The following is an 18,331-nucleotide window of genomic DNA, read 5'->3' on the forward strand; positions in this document are numbered from 1 at the left end:
GTAGACAGAAAGTAAACTAAGGTGTAGACACGTGCTCAGTGGTCCAGATGGTGGCAGGTTTGATGCAAATCTGTGTAGATGTACAAGAAGGCTTAACTACCATTTTTTAAAAATCGCCACAATCAGGTGTTCATGCTTAAAAAAAGTAAAATTACCTGCAAATCTAGACAGATGAGTCCCATTTGCTGCTTGCATTTACATTTCCACCTTAAATAACCTGCATTTCCAGGAGAACTACAAATGCATTTTGAGGAAGTGGTGCTTCAGAGACAGTAATGAAGCGAGGAATCCATCATTCAGAGGCGGATCTGCCGATTTCACAAGTGGCACCAGCCTTAAGGGACTGCGATTCAATGCAACATTGGGTTGTTGTCATTCAGCGATGATGTAGACGCGCTCCACTGTGGCCACTTAGACATAAAATCCATATCTGAATGCAGCACTACTCGAGTCCCACGCTTGTGGTTAAAAAGTTGTTTGGGGAAATGTTAAGACTTAATTGAAGTAAAGCAGGAGAAGGCAGGTTGAGGGAATAATGAGGACATGCCCAGGTGGTTGAAAGTGGAGAGCTGTAGCTCGAGAGCCAACCTGCAACATGTGAGCTGCTGTAAATAGAATGAAGGCATGTAGCATGTTTGCTCTCAGGAGAACAGAAAAATGAAAAAGTACACTTTGCTACGGTCAAAAGTGGCACTCAGTCTGTCCCAGCTCCATCTGAAGACACAAAATCAATTTCCACACCTCTGCCCCCTGTTGCAGGCTGTCACTCGGCCACTGAAGGTGTCTGTAGGACGAAACCGAGCAGGAGGATTTTTCTTTTTTAGAAGCAGAGCACTGAACTTATTGATCTGGACAAATCTCCAGAGCTCAACTGCTACACTGATGACCGCCATCTGAGGATTTTAGGGGAGAAAAGCCGCAAGAGGCTTCTGGGAGTAGAAGTCAGGGACGCAAACTTCAAATTAAGGTTAAGATGCTGCATTCTTCACCAGTGGCTCGCATCTCAGTCATATGCAATTAACCCCTTAAACCCCAGGAGGCTGTTTGACTTTTCAAACTGTGCAAAAAGGTTTCGCTCTGTGGAGGAAGAGAATTTTGAAACACACTAAGTCTTCTTATCTCGACCTTCAAGACAGAGAGAGAATCGACAAATTCCTCCAAGTAGTGACAACCAACTTTCTCTTAATGAAAACTGTAACAGTGAGGCGATGACACTGATGTTATTGAACCAGTGCTAAAAAGCTGTCAAGAAATGACACGTTTGATGCAATAATCGAGGCACTAACTCCACACTATGTTATTTACAACTTCCAATAATGTTCCCTAAAGCAAGCTTGTGGTACAAAAGGCGCACCTGGATAAACAGGAAAACAAAAGCCTAAGGAGAACCTGGCTGTGTGTTTGATTATGTGGCATGGAGTGACCCTTGTTTCCAGAAATGGGAAATTTGACACGGAAGCCAGAGGCTAATTTCAATCCATCCATCCATGTGTGCTCTATGGCAGAGTTTCCCAACCTTTTGGAGCCACATATTTCACATTAGAAAAATCACAGGGCACACTACCAAACAAAAATGTCACAAAAAGCATATTGATCATTTTACCCGTGCACCAGGCATAACAGAATTGGTTCAGTTTGTCCTGGTATACCTTTTTTGCTTTCTTCTGACCAATACTCATGTTAGGGCCTTCATCTGGGTCGTAATTTTCTCCAGGACCATATTTATCTATTGCTATTACACGCTGCGTTTTCTCGCAGCATGACTATTATGTAATTTCTTTTTCGTCTTCTTCTGTTTTACTGGCAGTTGGCAACCCATTTAATTAGAGTAGGTAGTTATGTCTCTGGTAGAAGACAATGCAATTATTCTGTCCGTTACTCACACCGATCGCTTACTCACTACTCTTTTTTTGGGTGGGGTGGGGGGGGGGGATTGCATAGGTAATGACTGAAGTGTGCTTTGCTCAGGTCACAAAGGATGTGTCTCCTCAGGGACAGGAGTGCCTTACCACAGTGGAAGAAGTCTGTAATAAGAGTAATAAAGGCGGGGTCTAGTGATTTCAGCCACAGATCCTTAGGTTTTGGAAGTAATCTCAAACTCTGACCTCGGACAATGTGGACTGAACAACTGATGGACACTGTTGATTGTGAGAAGATGTTGGAGAGGCTTAATTATAAAAATGAGATGGTTAAAGAGCAGTGGGACAGATTCTGTGAGTTCTTATCTAAAGACGAAGCAAAAGCTTAATTTGACGTAAGTCCGATAGCGTCGAATGGATGTTTAGTCAAAATGTTTTTCTTGTCTTTTCTTTTATTGTGTAGTGTTTTGATGGTTTAGCAATTAATTCAATAAAAATCCTTTAATAAAAAAGGCAGATGCAATAACACTTAAGGTAAAAAATGCAGAGGTTTGCTGTGACATGATGATCCACAGTGGTGACTCCTAAAGGCAGCAGCTGGAAAAAGAAGATGATGATATTTTACTGTCATATACTTTGTTGTTTTTTGATGTTCTTATTTCAGTTTTTTGTAGCTCTTGCACATTTAAAGTTGTGCTTGAAAAGAACCTAAGCAAAATAACTAGAAGTTATTAAAGTATAAAACCCATAATATTTATGCAGAGATTTACTGGTTGCAGTTTTAACTGCTTCAAAGCTTTGCTCATCCCGAGGCTGCCGGCTTGCAGTTGTCTCCGAACTTTGGATAGCTTTAGCTTTAGCCACAGTCCTTTTTGTTTCGACTCTTCTCAATATTACATGCAATAGATACTTCACATAACTATAAAGAAGCATAAAAATGACAGCCATCAGCGTTAAACACACTCTGAATTATACTCTGACTAGACAGAATGCAAACACTAAATATAATTAGTCCATAAATATTGGCTCAGACTATGACACCACCACCATCTCCTCCCTAAATTCTCATTCGGTACTCCAATCTTTGAGAACGACCGATCTAAATCTTCACTTTTTTCTTTTCTAAATGCTACCAAAGCGCCCTGTGGTCAGCCTGGACGCATCCTGTCTAGACTTTAAACATCTGCTGCTCTCCGTTTCTGAACATTAATCCTTAACCCAAGGTCTGCTGAATTAAATCACACTAGAGATTAGAGGAGTGGATGTATTATTAATTATATTTGTTTATATTACAACCACAGCATCAATCAAAAGTCACTGTTTGGCCCACGGGCAAAACAGGGTCGCAGTGGACTAAAAGAAACATTTGCAATAAATCAAATGTTTGTTTCATGAAGACAAACCCAGCAACTCTTATTTTAATTTATAAACAGTCTGAAGCATCATCCCTGAAGGAAGAGTGGGGCCCCTCATGGCGCACTACTGGCCTCTAGTGGTAGTAACACAAAATCCCATCCTGCACGTCACAGCAAGGATTTCAAACTCCGTTTGATCTCAAGTAGGCTGGAGCAATAACATGTAATATCAACCTAATTTTCTTTTAAAAATAAGCCCAATTTCAACAGCGTGTCTCATTTCGTGAGCATTACAGATCAGAGCAGATCTACACTCAACTCAGTCTCCACATGAACTTGTATGAGCCGGATAATTTCTCGAGACTTAAAAATACTTTTCCCAGATAGATGCACTCATGTGGAGTATGGCTGCGATGATCTACTTTAAATGATCCATAAAGACTTTCAGTGTATGTAGGCTTTTAATAATTATCCTTTTATTTTTAAACAAATAACTGAAATAATTGTATAAAGGACCTTCCTAAGAGGGTGTATGTGATAATGTGGGTTGCTCTTGGTCTTGCATCACCATAATTAATGTCAAGCCCAGGTTCAATATTGCACGTGACCAATCAAATTATTGTGATGTCATAGTTTTTTTGATGTAAAAAAAAAAAAAAAAAAAAATTTTCAACGTCCATTCAGGGAAAAAAAAAAAAAAAAATTCGAAAACAGGGGCGGTTAGGGTTGGGACTTTCTGTTAGGTGTATGTGATGGTGCTTTCACATCACAAAACTTGACATCAGAATGAGATTAGTCACTTGAGGTGCTGAACCTGGACCAACACTACCTTTCATGATCCAGGAACACCAACACGGGGATATTAGATTGTGTCTTCAAGGCGTCAGCAGTTCGCTCATTGTGCATTGCGACAGTTAATCACTATCACACATTTCAGTCTCTCTTTTTTAACACTCTCATTAGTAATCACTTTCCTGGCTATCCTCAAAGTTGACTGGTTGATTGACTTCCTATTGCTTTTCCAGTAGTGCCTCAAGCATTTGTGTCCTGGACGAGCATCAGTAAAAAGAGGTTTCTTCCTGTCAAAATGGAGTTTTTCTTTCCCACAGTCGCACTTCGTTTAAGGAAGAAACAAGCTGCATATAGTAAAGAGCGTTTTTATTAAACATAAAAGCAAAACAGAAACACTTCTTTATTTTAAGAGTACGCATGACAGCCACTTAAAAGTAGTACGGCATCGTCTGATCGTCTTTTATACAAATAATTTGCATAGCAATAGTAACATGATGAACACTGTACAATGCATGAACACGCAAACACACGCATACTTTAACTTGAAGAACATGGTAACATACAGAACTTGTGGGCCTGTGCATAATATGTCTTGGAAAGTAAGATTTACAAACACATTTTAAATCCAGTAAAACACACACACACACACACACACACACACACACACACACACACACACACACACACGTTGACAAGTTAATAATCAGGATGTTTTTTTTCCCCCTAATCTTTAAAAATGTATAAAATACATGCTATAGTTTTCTCAAAGGTAATTAACGTCTTGCAAACAAACGCCCACATTAAAAACGCCTTTACATCAAATGGGAATTATTGTCTTATTATAATATTATGGTATAAAGGACAGACTACACAACACATAAATATTAAACATATTCACATTTTATATACATGTTTCCTCTTGAGGGAAATTTGAAAAATACTTTCACTCATCTTAAGCTTCATTTTCCCAACTTCTGAACCAGACACGTCACTAAGAGCTCAAGGCTTTCTCCAAAATGTCGATACTGAGCAATGGCAGAGACGCAACTTCAAAAAACACCCTGAAAACATATTAAAAGAACCGATCGTTAGCCAAAAACAACATTTTGAAATTATTCTAGCGCCTGTAATCTTTCATGAAGACTTACTTATGTGAGTATTTGTTCTTGATGGCTCTCAGTTTATCATCAGGAGGTGCTGAGAGCATCGAGTAGATTCTCCTGACAACGGGCGCCAAATCTGACGCCTGATAGCCCGAGTGAAACTGCAGGATGGGAGACTGCAGGGAAAAAAGAGCAGCACTCATTTAAAAAAAAGAAAAAGAAAAGCCAGCCATGTTGAACCCCTTTAAAGTTATTAAAATCCAATACAACATTACACAAAGATAATATTACTTCTAAATTGCCAAAAGCTTACAGGAGATGATTCTGGAAGCCGGCGCAGGCAAGAAATGAAATTACCCACCACCCCTAACAGCAAAATGGAAGCAATAAGGGCTCAATTTTACATACAAAAAACAATTTATATTTAAATTGGGAGGACTGTTCAGGAGACAGAGCTGCAAATGAGAGGCTGGTAATGTCGCACGAACTGACACGGCATCAGATTTAACAAAGTCTACATTTAATGGAAAGGATGGAAATAACACGAGGAAGAGAAGCTTCTTCAGTGCTGCAAACATTACACATGTTAGAACAGATCAAGTAACGTCATTAGATGGTGTTTACTGTAGAAAAGAGTGCTTTGTATAAATCATTCTGAGAAAAAAGGTTAAAAGTTGCCAGCAACCAAACCCTTCCCCTGCTTCATAGTCAGCTATAATAATGCAAGTTGTTTGTATTGCTCAAAACTTTGACAAACAAAAAGCAGTCCAGGTGTCTTTATTTCAAATGCCTTATGTTACCTTTACCAGGGTGACCAAGAACATGCAGACAAAACACATGTTCACATGTCAGATTTCATCCACATTTTCCAGTCATGTGACCGACTCACTACCCTGAATGGGCAAAACTTTCCTCCATAATAACGGGCAATAGTGGACAGTCTGTAGTACTGCAGGACAAAAGCATTAAGCTTATTTTTCCACCTGACTGGAGCCAAGACTACTTGGATCATCCATCCGTGGAGGAAAACAAATATATGAAGTGAAACTATGGGTTTTTGGGGACTTGGGATCCATTTTTATATTTAAATCCCTGAAAGTGGTTGAGTGACATCTACATGCATCTTCTACAGATTCCCTCACCTTACCTTGCTGCTAGGATGAAAGCATGTACTTTTGATCTGGATGGGTTAATAATGCCGGCACGTGACAGGTGAAGAGCAAGAAATTGTTCATTGTTACAGCAAAAGCAAACGCTACATAGCTAGCTTAAAAAAAAAAAATTCAATTCCATATTAATAATCTAGTACCAAATCACAACAAATGTTTCCTCAAACTGCTTGACATTATAGGAAAAAGACCCTACAGTAATACAGAGAAAACAGAAAACACCCCCAAAATGACCCCTTATGAACAATCAAAAGGTGATAGAAGAAAAAGTCCCTTTTAACAGGAAGCAACCTTTGGTAAAACCAAAGCTCAGGGATGGGCAGCCATCTGTGAGTGGGGGTGAGGGGAAGAAGAAAGCACAAGAGACAAGTGCAAGTATGGGACTATTAATTTGTCACATTAATGTGGTGTCATAACAGTAAAGCTGACAGAATTTTTCCAATGTTGGGTAAATAGTGTTTACGGTGTAAATGCCACTGACAGCCTTGGTCGCTGTTGACAGCAGGGATTGGTGCAATTTGGCTTGAAAGGGAGGAATAGGACAGGTGTGTTCAGATGTTGGTGCTGTACTCATTTCTGTAAAGAAATCTGATAGTCCAGCAAGCTTTGGCCAAGTTAGACTCAAAGACTTCCAAGGACTGGGCTGGAGGGCGCCGTGTGGGTATATCCCAGTAGCTCTGACATCGTGTGAAAACTGTGGATTGTGGTCTTCTATTTATAACTTGAGTATCTGGGTATTGAGAAATGGCCTTAGTAAAAACTCAAAAAGAAAGAAAACCTAACTTGCCAAAAATCAACTTAGGAGAGCGAAAACACTAAAGATCAGTGTCAGACTTTAGGGAAGTATTTTAGACTGGTCCGTTAGTCTAATGCAAGCAAGACAAGGAACAATATGGAGGTAACCTACCCATCCTCCCAGGTCTTTGGTGACCAGCGCCATCAGCAGGCAGGCCGAGGCCACCAACGAGCCTCTCTCTGGAACAAGGTCCATCTCCATGAGACTCATCTCGCAGTAGTAGCGAGCCAGAGTCAGCGTGTCCATGCTGGCGCTCACGCACTGCAGACACAGCCACAACAAACATTCTCGTGAGATGTGAACGCAGGTCGAGTCACACAAAAACAAACAGAGCTGCAGTCAGTGGTGGAGTAACCTCTCCTGGTCATGCACACCTTGGCATAGCGTCTGAGGAATCGATACGGGATGGGGATGTTGATGTCAAAAGACAGCGTCTGCAGGATGCTGGCCTCCATGGAGATGAGCTCCTCCCTTTTGTATGCGTCGTCACAAATGTATAAGAAGTCGTCGACGCAAGGCGGGCTGTGCTCCTGCGGGATGGTTAAAAAACACGAATAAGCATTAGGTTGAAACCTGATTGCAATTCGACCGTCCCCTTTAATGCATTTTCGAGTCCTGCAGTCATTTCACTGCGTATGCACAAGGTCAGGTCTCACAGTCCGTTTGATCTCATTTCTGTTTCATGTTTTGAGCCTCTGGATAGTTGCTCCCCTTCAGTTTTCTCTACGTGCACTTCAAAATAAAAGCCCTAGGCTGTAACAACTTTTACATGCTTGATCTAAAGCTGGAAAAGCTCATGCCAACTGTGCCCGACATCAGAGGAGGCTGAACTTCTACTCTGGCCGCGGTTACGACAGAATAAATAACACTTTTCACCCATTTCTAAAGACGTACAGAGCTTGAAAGCACCGAATGTCAAAAGTTTATGTTTTTTCTGAAATTCAGTACGTCCTCTGACAACCTTTCTTCTCTGGCTGGTCTTCTATATGTACACTCTGGCCACTTCATTAGATAGGGCTTTCGCTCCTTACTTAGACCCCCAAAATGGCGGATCGGGCCAAAATCCTTTCCACGCCCACCCCCGTGACATCACGCTCCAAAGCCCTATACACCTGTTCAACTGTTTGTTAATGCAAATATCTAAAGTGTGGGCTTGGGGGGCCCCTGGTGGGCCGCAAAGATACTGCAGAGGGGCCGCAGTTTAAAATTAATTAAAAACTGTGTACAGCTACATAGTTTACAGATGTATTTTCTTATGTAAAAAGGGAACTTAAACTGGTAATAGTAGGTGGTTAGTTTGAGAGATAACTCATTATGACCTAAACTCACTGCCCTTGTATTTAAGTTTGCATTTTTTGTAATAACATTTTCAAGGAAATCCATCACTGTCTCATGTTTTTTGATTAGATGGTATTTTATGTTTTTTTTTAAAGCACTCAGCTTTGTAAATGGCTGATGGCATGTAAATAATGGTCAAGACGATCTGCTGAGAGTCAAAACCGAGGATCGGAGTGGAATTAGAAAACCTGCAGCCACGCTGTAAAGAAGTGTGCACTGAGTGTGTGTCTCTGTTACATCGAGGAGCCCTGATAGGTGCAGTTAATCAACCTGGGATTGAGACTCCGTGACTTGCCTCCCAGGAGCACTTAAGAGCTGAATATCTCCGTTCACGTGTGCTTTTTATCCTCACAGCCTTGTTTTTTTTACTTTTCACCATTTAAATAAAAAAAATAAAAAAAACAACAACTATTTTTTAGAAACACATTCACCTTACAAGCAAATGATTGCGCTCTGTTCCCATTAATAGACTTGTATACTAGTTTAATACCTTTCTTTACCATTACTTACCATAGCTTGTGAGACATCCTATGAGAAATTTCAGACTCCCATGTGCCACAGTTGGGTTCTCACCTCAAATTTGGAGGCTACGAGCATGGCGGTAGAGCCAACGAGCTGCAGCATCTCCCTGTGGACCGGGGTTTTAGCCAAGTAGTGGTCCGTCATCTTTACCGCCAGGTAGAGGGTCTCATGGTACAGCTCGAAATTCTCCTAAATAAAGGGAGAAACAAAGTGTCACTCAGAGCAAGCAAGTGTTTCTAACACAGCAGGAATGCGACGTTTAACTAACACCTCACCTGTACTTCGACCAGCCAGTCAATCAGGATGGCCCTCATCTCTGAGTTGAGGCTGGGCTGCGTGGGCATGTAGTTACAGAGGACAAACTTCTCCTGCGGACGATAAAATTAAAGAGAAAGGAAATGTAAACAAAACCTGTGTATATTTAAATTTATTTAACTCACAAAAAAAGAAAAGAAAAAAAGTCCAGTGCGATAAAGGCTTTACAATTTGTCTCACCTCTCTGTTTTTAAGGTAGTCAAAAATATCCTTTGCATACTCTGGACACATGTAGCAGTCCTCAGAGTTCTCAGAGTCAATGTCAAACTCCTTTGGGATCTGCATGGATGGGTGAAAAGAAAAGGAAACAACTCAGGAAAAGCTTTTCACAGCGTCTCTAGCTTTCTATAAATCTATAATTTCCCTTACTTCTTGTCTCCGAAGGTGTGCCGGCGCTTCACGGGCAGCAGGAGACGTAGCAGCAGCAGCCTGCTCTTCTACAGGAGCTGCCACATTGACCAACGTGTCCCCTTCCTTCTCCTCCTCCTCCGTATCGGTCCTCTCTCGCTCGGATATCGTTCCCTCTGAGCTCACAGACGACGACGACCTGCACGGAGGGAGAGAAGAGGGGAATTAAAGAAGTCTGCCACCGACTGGCGCAAGGCATGAAAGGGGAACAAGAAATTTAACCTGAGGGTTATTAGAACAGTTAAATGGACCTACTTTTTCAGGTTAGCTAGGTTGCTTGCAGACGCTGAGGTGGAGCTGGTTTTCTTTGCAGTCTTCTTCCCTGGTTCCTTCTTCTTCCCAGGAAAGCTGATCTGTACCTTATGAGCCTGGGAACATGACGAGAATTAGTTTTAAACATGGATCCAGTTTGTGATACATTTTACTTCAGACTCTTACAATTTGTCCTTTTATGCATGAAACAATTTCAAAATGTGACTCGAGTCCAGACAAATATTCCACACAATTGTTCTCTGACACACCGCTGGTTTGACAGCAAGCGTTCAGGTGATTGTGAGGTGAAAAAAAACAAGCAAAATGTTTGTTTCACACCCCCGCCAGGCAGCCGAGGACTAGGGATGGGTATTGATAAGATTTTAACGATTCCGATTCCATTTTCGATTCTGTTTAACGATTCGATTCTTTATCGATTCTCTTATCGATTCTTTTTTTTTTTAAAAAAGGAGAACACTAAGGTCGATTAGCTCAGAGCTTTGTTTTATATCTTCTCTTTGAACAAGATAGAAATTTAGGAGTAACATGGCCTTACAAACCCAACAGTGAGATCTTGAGAGAACCAGCCTACGGCTCTTCAATGGGGTGTCACAGGGTCCCCAGGAAAAAAAAAATTGTAAATGTAAAATAATAAAATAAATATTCTTGTGAGACATATCACATATTGACGGGGTCGGGTTATGTTAAAAAGTATAAATTGTTATACTTTGTTCATTGGTTCAAAGGTACCCCACACATCTTTTTTTGTTTGCTTGTTTGTTCTGGTGTATTTTTCATTTGAACTGTTACTCTGCCAGAGTACTCATATTTACAAGATGGCATTGAACGCCCCATTGGTGTATCAGGAAAACTATTTTGTACGTATGTTCCTTGAAGGGGATTGAAGTCGTTCTTTTTTCCACCACAGCGAAGGGCTAGGAGTAGGAGAGGAGCTGCTGTATGTTTTTGTTATCGAATCGATCTGATTGTGAAATAAAGCATATGCAGTGAGAAAGCAACTCCAGGAGTCATCCCTGCCTTAAAGCTGCAACATTCTTCTGTAGCAATAACAAAGTATAACATAAATTGTTCTGTGGCAATTACACAAGAATATCCAGTAATGTCCCTGCCTACAATTAAACACATTCACTTACCAAAAATCGGGGGCATCTGCTGTGGCAAATGGGTGCAAGCCTTTGACCACAAACTTAGACACTGCTCGGTAACATTAGTCTATCCTGGCCTGAAAGGAGACGCTACCGGTAGACTGCAGCGAGAACTGCCAGCGAGCGCCAGCCAGACTCTGTCTGTCTCTCTCATCATGGTCACCTACATGTACAGTAATGGCAGGTCTTGTAATAAGGCAGATTGCGCTAACATAATATGCACTGTTAGTTGATTATTTACCTGCCGCATTAACGGGAGAGGACGTGCAAACGTTAGCGCTGCTGCTGGGTTGAGAGTCACGAGTCCGGAGCGGAATTAAAAACACGACATTCATTTAAGGTCATCGCGTGTTTTGTGAGCAAATGCTTTTGCATATTCGTAGTGTTTCCTCCCTTAAATGAAATATCTACTTTGCAAGTTGCCCTGTTGTCATCGGTTCTCATAAAGTATAATCAAACTTTTGAGCGTTTGAGCCGCTTAGGCGCCATGTTTCCTGCCAGGTAAATGACGCTCCGCAACGTGGTGACGTCATTCGGGGCGACTGGAATCGATAAGGGAATCGTTTGCAAAAATGGCAAACGATTCCAAGGAATTGAAACAGTGGGAACCGGTTCTCAACAAGAACCGGTTTTCGATACCCATCCCTACCGAGGACACATTCACACCACAGTGCAGATCCATCACACACTGACGCACTAAAATGTAGGATTAGAGTGTCGCACAGGCTTCAGACACCACCCTGACGGAGGTGGGATCGGTGAAAATGTTTAAAGTGGATTTTGTTTGAAACTTCAAATTGCCCAGCTTTATTAAAACATGTTTTGTTAAGTGACACACTTTCTCATTTAAGAGTTTGCCATTTCTTTTTATAAGAATTTTTCTTTATTAAGAAACCACGCATGTTTCAGTTTAAGCGTCGTTTTCAATGAATTGCATGCTCAAAAAAAAAGTTTTCTCACTCCTATTTCTTCATCATGTTGAAGCTCTACTTTGAACCTTATTAAGATCCAACCATGCAAAATATGATTTTTTTTGCCATTTTTCAAGTGATCGTAAACATTAAATGGAACTGTATCAATACACCCTGTGATATCTGGGATAGGCTACAGTCCCCCAAAGACCTGAATTAAATAAGTGGAGAAAAATAAATTCAAAAAGTCCTCATACATGAGAACAGAGCTAGTAGCTGTCTGTAGAATACACCAAGCAAAGACTGAACACTCGAGCCAGGCTGGACTAGGCTGGAAATGGAGTATTTGAATTAGTGACACCACGTCTCCTACTGCTACTGTGTGCTAACTGTGCTCAGACCACTTTGATGGAATCCGTATCTGACGACTGTACCTTGTGCAAACCGTATGTGCAGCTGTAAGTTTTGATGGCAGCAGTAATGTCAGCCTTACATCAAAAGCAGAATAAAGTCCGATTTAAATGTTAAGAGGTCGACGTCGTAGCTGGCATTTATGCTCGCGATAACATGTTTGTTACCATATGGTTGTCATGGTGTTTTATATGCAGTGCCAGCCAACGGCGGGAAATGCCAGGAGTAGGGATGGGTATTGTTTAGGTTTTATCCGATACCGGTGCCAAACCGGTACTTTTGAAACGTTGCCGGTGCTTAAACGGTGCTCGAACCGGTGCTTAAAGAATGGAGAACACAAACTTTGTCCAAAAACCTCTCATGTTCAGCTGTTTTTTTGTAAAAAGGTAACAATGTTAGCCTTTTCTGCAGCTATAGGGCATATATGGTATGGTATGGCTGGAAGCAGTGCTTAAACAATGGAAAAAACACAAACTTTGTCCTAAACCTCTCATGTTTAACTGTTTTCCACTTTTTCTTTGGTCATTTTAGCCTTTTTGGCCAGGGTGAAGGGAGTATCTGCCATCAAACAAGAGGACAGCCGCATGTAACTACGACGGTGTTTGCTAGTTCACCTTACATGCATTAATTTAATAACGTGGATAGCCTACTCAACGTAAATTACACACGAACAACATTAAGCTACTCGCCCAGAGAAGAACGGCTGCTGCTGCCATCATCATCCTCATCATTTCTGCTACACTGGCAGGGCTAGGGGCCAGGACTCTCCTCTTCGGGTTCTTGGGGAATGTTGCTAACTCCGGGACCGATAACAGGCACCACGCCCGTAGTAGGTACGGTGCATTTCTCGGCTTTAAAAAAACGCTACGTTGCCGGGTGTTTCATCAGATTCGAGGTGTTACCTCCTTTGCACAGTATCACCTTAAAGTACTTGTTGCAGGCTGCTGAGTTTGCATCTTTGGCTGTGAAGTACAGCCAGACTTTTGACAGCTTAGCCTCCTTTGGGCATTTTTAATGTGTAGCTAAAAGAACGTACGTACCTGGGCCCGCCTACTATGCTTGCAAAGGTAAAATGATTGGCTAGAATCTGAAGTGTATGACATCTGAGGAAATAAAGCACCGAAATGTGCGCTGCGTTTTGGTCTGGTTACTACCGTTTACGTCAGAACCGGTGCTATAATGGCACCGGATACCGGTACCCATCCCTAGCCAGGAGTTTCATCCCTCTTCTGAGTCCTCGCTCATTGTGATCTGATGTTTTGGGTTGTAATATATTTGTCCCTCAAGTTTTTTCCCCTCCATCTTCTTGTACAAACGCTCACATCACTCTCAATAAATTTTCTCAGTCTCTCTCCCTCTCCGTGAGTTTGACATTTGTGAGTCTTTACATGGATGCTGTGATTATTATTCATTGTACTGAGAAACTGTTTTTCTCTCACTGATAAATTCAAAAACTGTGGCAGAATGAAACAGGAGGAATCAATGCTGAACAAGCTGATCACAATGGTTGGGCCATACCACACATTTGTGTCGAGAGGAAAAGAAGTCAAGGATCATTTTATATTTGACGTTAGCGTGAAAACTGAACTAGGCAAAACAAACAAACAGTCCCACTGAAGCAGGACTTATAACTTTCTTATATGTCAACACAATCAAATGGTTAAATGTTGACAACTTTAACCTTTCACATACAAAAAAAGCACACAAACTAGGAGCCCATGAAATCCTACGAAAGGTGACATCAACTGTCAGGAAGTTCAATCCCGACTCTTGATGAACCATCTTTGCGATAAATATGTCTCTTTGTGTGCTTATTGAAGCTCTGATCCTGCTGTTAAAGCCCAAGTCACAACCTTTAAAAAAAAAAAAAAAGAAAGAAAAAAGTACTTACATTGGTGATATCGATGAAAGCAGTCCTCTTCTTGGGAGCTCCACGAGGAGGGGAGGAGGACCTCTTAACCTGTGTCGCGTCCTCCTGTATGCACAAACAGAAAACACACCACATATATAAAGTTTTGCACAGTGCATGGGCAAAAGAAGCCTCGTTGCGTTGCATTGCAAAGCAGGCATCATCATCATCTCCATCCTTCCCATGCAGCCTTCAGGTGCAGCACTACCTGCTGTGTTTACATCAGAGCGAGCCACCAGAAGACACATGAATGCACGTGCATTTTACCTGGTTCTCGGACGCTGTTGCATTCAGTTTGGGTATTTTGCTGCCAGCGGCCGCTGTGGGTTTCCTTCCCCTTGGAAAAGGCATGGCTCACTCCCTGACGGTTTCTTCCTAAAAACAAAGCTCTGCAGCCGCTGCTCCGTGTTCTGCTACAGCAAAGAAAAGCACGCAAAAATACCGGGATGATTAAAAGGAAACAGTAAAAGAAAAACAAACAGATTTAAAATTGTTTTGAGATAACGTATATGGCTAAACATCACATGCAGAAACCCTGGTATTAAAGCTTTACGCTAAGAGGGCGGAGTTTCTCAGGTGAATCGGTTGTGTACTAAAATTTTAAAAAATAGAACGCCAAAATGGCGCAGATAAATTTGTTTATCCTACCTTATGGTATAAAACTTTCTTCTTTAGTCCGGTGACTTGTTTTAGAGAAGCAAAAATGCATATAGTTTGGGTTACTAATCCGATTCAACTGTGTTGTTACTAAGACGAGAGCTCAAACAAAAGTGGTTCAGCCGAGGATCAAATCTGCTGCGCTTCGCTCTCATTGGATAGAATTTGAGTCTGGCGGACCAATCAGGACGTCGCTAAGGATGCAGGTTGCCAAGGAGCGCTGGTTTTATGTTAACAGCTACGCCCGGTGCGTCGATGGATACAATTTCAAAATAAAAGAGTTAAAAAGATCATTGATTGTTTAAAAAGAAAAGGCTCTATTTTATAATTTAACTAAGGTTTATTTTTAAAATTGGTATTTTCCTATTTAATTAAGGAAGCAAAACTTACGGTTAGCAGTTTAAACAACTACAGCTTCTGTGCCGCCCAAATCTTTTTGACAATATCAAGCAAACTCCAAAGGAGGAGCTTTCGCTATTTTCAAACCACCAAGCAACCAATAGGAGTTTTAAGCATCGAGGCTTGTATTTTATTGACATTCATATGGTTGAAACACGCTTTTGATCTTGAATTTGTACGCTAGTGCATATACTCAACACACATATATACACACATACCATTTAATATTCAATATTTGTTTTAATTCAAAACATCTTTCTACTATAATACTGCTGGGGTAGCTGTGAATCAGGAAGTATACTGAACACCATGTTGCTCTTTGATCCCTTCATTGGAATATGAATGTGTATAACTATTAGAGAGAAAGCACTTAAGCAGAAGAATAATTTGTATGAATGGGTGTAAATGAGTAAATGAGGCATGTTGAATAAAGTGCTTTGAAAGTATGATAACCTGTATCCGGTTGTTCAGTGATGACGCGACGAATCCTACTTCCGGGTCTAAAGTAGTCTGCGTTTAATATGGCTTTTGTGTTGTTAACATGTTTAATGTTATGTATTTTCTTCTATTTGATCTCAAAAAGCTCCTAAAACAGTCAGTGATCACTGTTGACCTCCCTCGGCTTTTATTACTGCTAATCATTTATTTAAGCTCAGTTTTTAAAACCTTAGGATGTAACTACAGCCCAGCCCATGCAGCAGTATATGAATGACTAACCTCGTATTGTGGATGGATTATCTCAGTTGTTCTCCTGGCTGAAGTTTGGTCCTTTTACAGCATCCTGCCATGCGATTACATTTGTTCCTGACCACCGAGAACACTCACGTTAACTTTTATCGAGTGGAAAAAAAGTTAGCTTGTTTATATTATGCTAACATAGCTGTGTCGCTAGCGGTCACGTAGCACATCATTATATACCAGCTAGCCCAAGTTCAGTAACCCTACAAACGTCACTGCTGTTTAGTTTTCTGTCTTCATTTATGTTGGAAGTGATAAGAAAGCTGTACGTTTTAATTTGTTTCCAAAACCCCGCAGTCAGGGACATGCTATATTGTATTTAGATAGAAGCTAGCGAGCTAACATCCTGCTAACTTCTAACTCCGTTAAATGTCATAAATTCCGTTTTCATGGATGCCTGGATGTTAAACTCAGTTGTTACACCTGGTAGAGCAGAACACTGATCATTTTATTAAAGATGAAAGACTTTAGACAGTTTTTCAACTCTCAGTAATGCCATAGTGATCGTTTGATATATGGACCTGCAGCGGAGTTTAGGCCCAGACACGGCTAGTGACGTCAGACTGAACAACCGGATAAGAACCAGTCCATTTACCATAACAGATTAAGGCCAGTGTTATGCATTTATGTCATGTAGCTGAGCAAAGGATGCTGAGCACATTTATATTTCAACTTTAAGTGCTCAAATTTTGATGTGTTGGAAGGCAAACATGAAATCTAAACTTACAAATAAGCCATGAAAGAAAAGTAGAAAGAAAAGTAGAAGTGTTATTAAATAAGTAGAAACCTATAAATCTTTATTGCCTATGAATGATGTGTGGGTGGGCAAGCTGGAGGTAGTAGTGCTAAATATGTTAAGATTTAAACTGGGAGTTACCAGAATGGACAAGATTTGAAATAACTATGTCAGAGTGACAGCTCAGGATGGAGACTAGAGGCTAGGCTGAAATGGTTTGGACATGTGCAGAGGGGGGCAGTGGATATACTGGCCAAAGGATGTTGAAAATGGAGCTGCCAGGCACGAGAAAAAGAGGAAGACCACAGAGGAGATTAATGGATGGAGAGAAGGAGGAAATGCAGAGGACTGGTGTGACAGAGGAGCATGCTATTGATAGGGTGAGATGAATACCGATGATCTGTTGTGGTGACCCCTAAAGAAAGCTGCTGGAAAAAAAAGAAGAAGAAGATTGGTTTAGTTTTAGTACAAAAATAGTTTTAGTTTAAAACTCGACAGCTGTCTGAATTTGCATCGTGTGAGAGATAAGCTTTGAACTGACTGCATTATAGAGTCACTGACATTGTGTTCCACATAGTCTGGCCCGGTGCTCTTCAGGAATCTGTTTCTGTGTGTGGCACACCCAAAATGCATGGCCACTTTTGTGTTAATCATTTAATTTAATTTATTTAATTTGTTTATCAGTTATTTTCTGTGGCTATTAATATCCAAAATGACTTTGACAACATGACCAACCTAACCAGTGCATTATTTTGTCACATAAACTGTATAGAAGGTACAAAGAAATGGAGCAACACCCCAGGTGGAACTATTATTCCAAGACAGGTGCAACCCGGTTGCTTTAGGGGGATGGACTTCCGCCCACGAGTCAGATGCAATCTGAGAGGCAAACCGAGTGCACTGTCTTCATTGCTCCTGAACTTTACCTGTGTTTGCAGGTTGGTACCTGGTAAAGAAATACTACTACTGTTTGTACATAACAATGTTTTATCTCCATGTTAACTTGTGAAGAAGTAGAACAGTACCTGTAACACTTATGGGCACTGCCGCGCGGTCGACTCGCATCAGTGTGAGACAGCGGTGTCAGGCTGCGCAGGCCGCTAGCAGAAACGGCGCGGTAATGTTTTGTATTTGTGGGTCGTTAGCGCCCAGAGCATTGTCTTGTAGGAAGGTCATTCATATCGATTTCTTTTCTTTTCATTATGAAGGTTGGTACTCCCGCACACTTTACTATTTTATATAAAGCTTATGATACAAAGATGTTTTATTGTTAAGTGTCATTGAGGTTTGAAAAGTATATAGCTGTTTAATATGTGAGTGTTAATGACATGTGAAGTAGAAAGAAGTTGTCCATGTTATGCAAAAGTGAATTTCATCCTCAGTGTGCTGTAAATGTGTGTCTAATTCTGCTCAATTTCAGTATTCAGAATCTGTACAGTCGTATATTGCTGTAAATTCATTGTAGATTACAGTGGCTTCCAACTACTTAAGTAAG

At 41.0% G+C, this 18,331-nt stretch overlaps 1 protein-coding gene across 2 annotated transcripts; it reads right to left on the bottom strand.

Annotated features, from left to right (window-relative positions):
* Nucleotides 1-4,357: 4,357 nt before the first annotated feature.
* Nucleotides 4,358-15,112, bottom strand: ccnb3 (cyclin B3). 2 transcript variants are annotated; one of them, XM_080875624.1, is made up of 12 exons: nucleotides 14,955-15,112; nucleotides 14,574-14,716; nucleotides 14,289-14,372; nucleotides 9,913-10,025; nucleotides 9,619-9,796; nucleotides 9,430-9,528; nucleotides 9,210-9,302; nucleotides 8,986-9,123; nucleotides 7,449-7,604; nucleotides 7,186-7,335; nucleotides 5,155-5,285; nucleotides 4,358-5,067 (listed from the first exon to the last, which is right to left on the bottom strand). In XM_080875624.1, the coding sequence occupies exons 2-12, from the start codon at nucleotides 14,655-14,657 to the stop codon at nucleotides 4,998-5,000; spliced, it is 1,296 nt and encodes a 431-aa protein (XP_080731750.1). In that variant the 5' UTR covers nucleotides 14,658-14,716; nucleotides 14,955-15,112; the 3' UTR covers nucleotides 4,358-4,997. The 2 variants fall into 2 exon arrangements, with proteins under 2 accessions (XP_080731750.1, XP_080731749.1); XM_080875623.1 differs by having other exon boundaries at nucleotides 14,574-14,719; nucleotides 14,955-15,108.
* Between the last annotated feature and the right edge of the window lie 3,219 nt (nucleotides 15,113-18,331).

Source organism: Rhamphochromis sp. 'chilingali' (assembly GCF_963969265.1).
Source record: "Rhamphochromis sp. 'chilingali' genome assembly, chromosome: 1".
Classification (NCBI taxonomy): domain Eukaryota; kingdom Metazoa; phylum Chordata; class Actinopteri; order Cichliformes; family Cichlidae; genus Rhamphochromis; species Rhamphochromis sp. 'chilingali'.

Bases quoted from the DNA above. Each gene is read 5' to 3' on its own strand.
- ccnb3 (XM_080875624.1), bottom strand. From the start codon at position 14,657: ATGCCTTTTCCAAGGGGAAGGAAACCCACAGCGGCCGCTGGCAGCAAA. The intron at 9,303-9,429 runs GTGAGACAAATT...TATCGTCCGCAG, and splicing joins ACTACCTTAAAAACAGAGAG to GAGAAGTTTGTCCTCTGTAA. The intron at 9,124-9,209 runs GTGAGGTGTTAG...CCCTTTATTTAG, and splicing joins ACTGGCTGGTCGAAGTACAG to GAGAATTTCGAGCTGTACCA.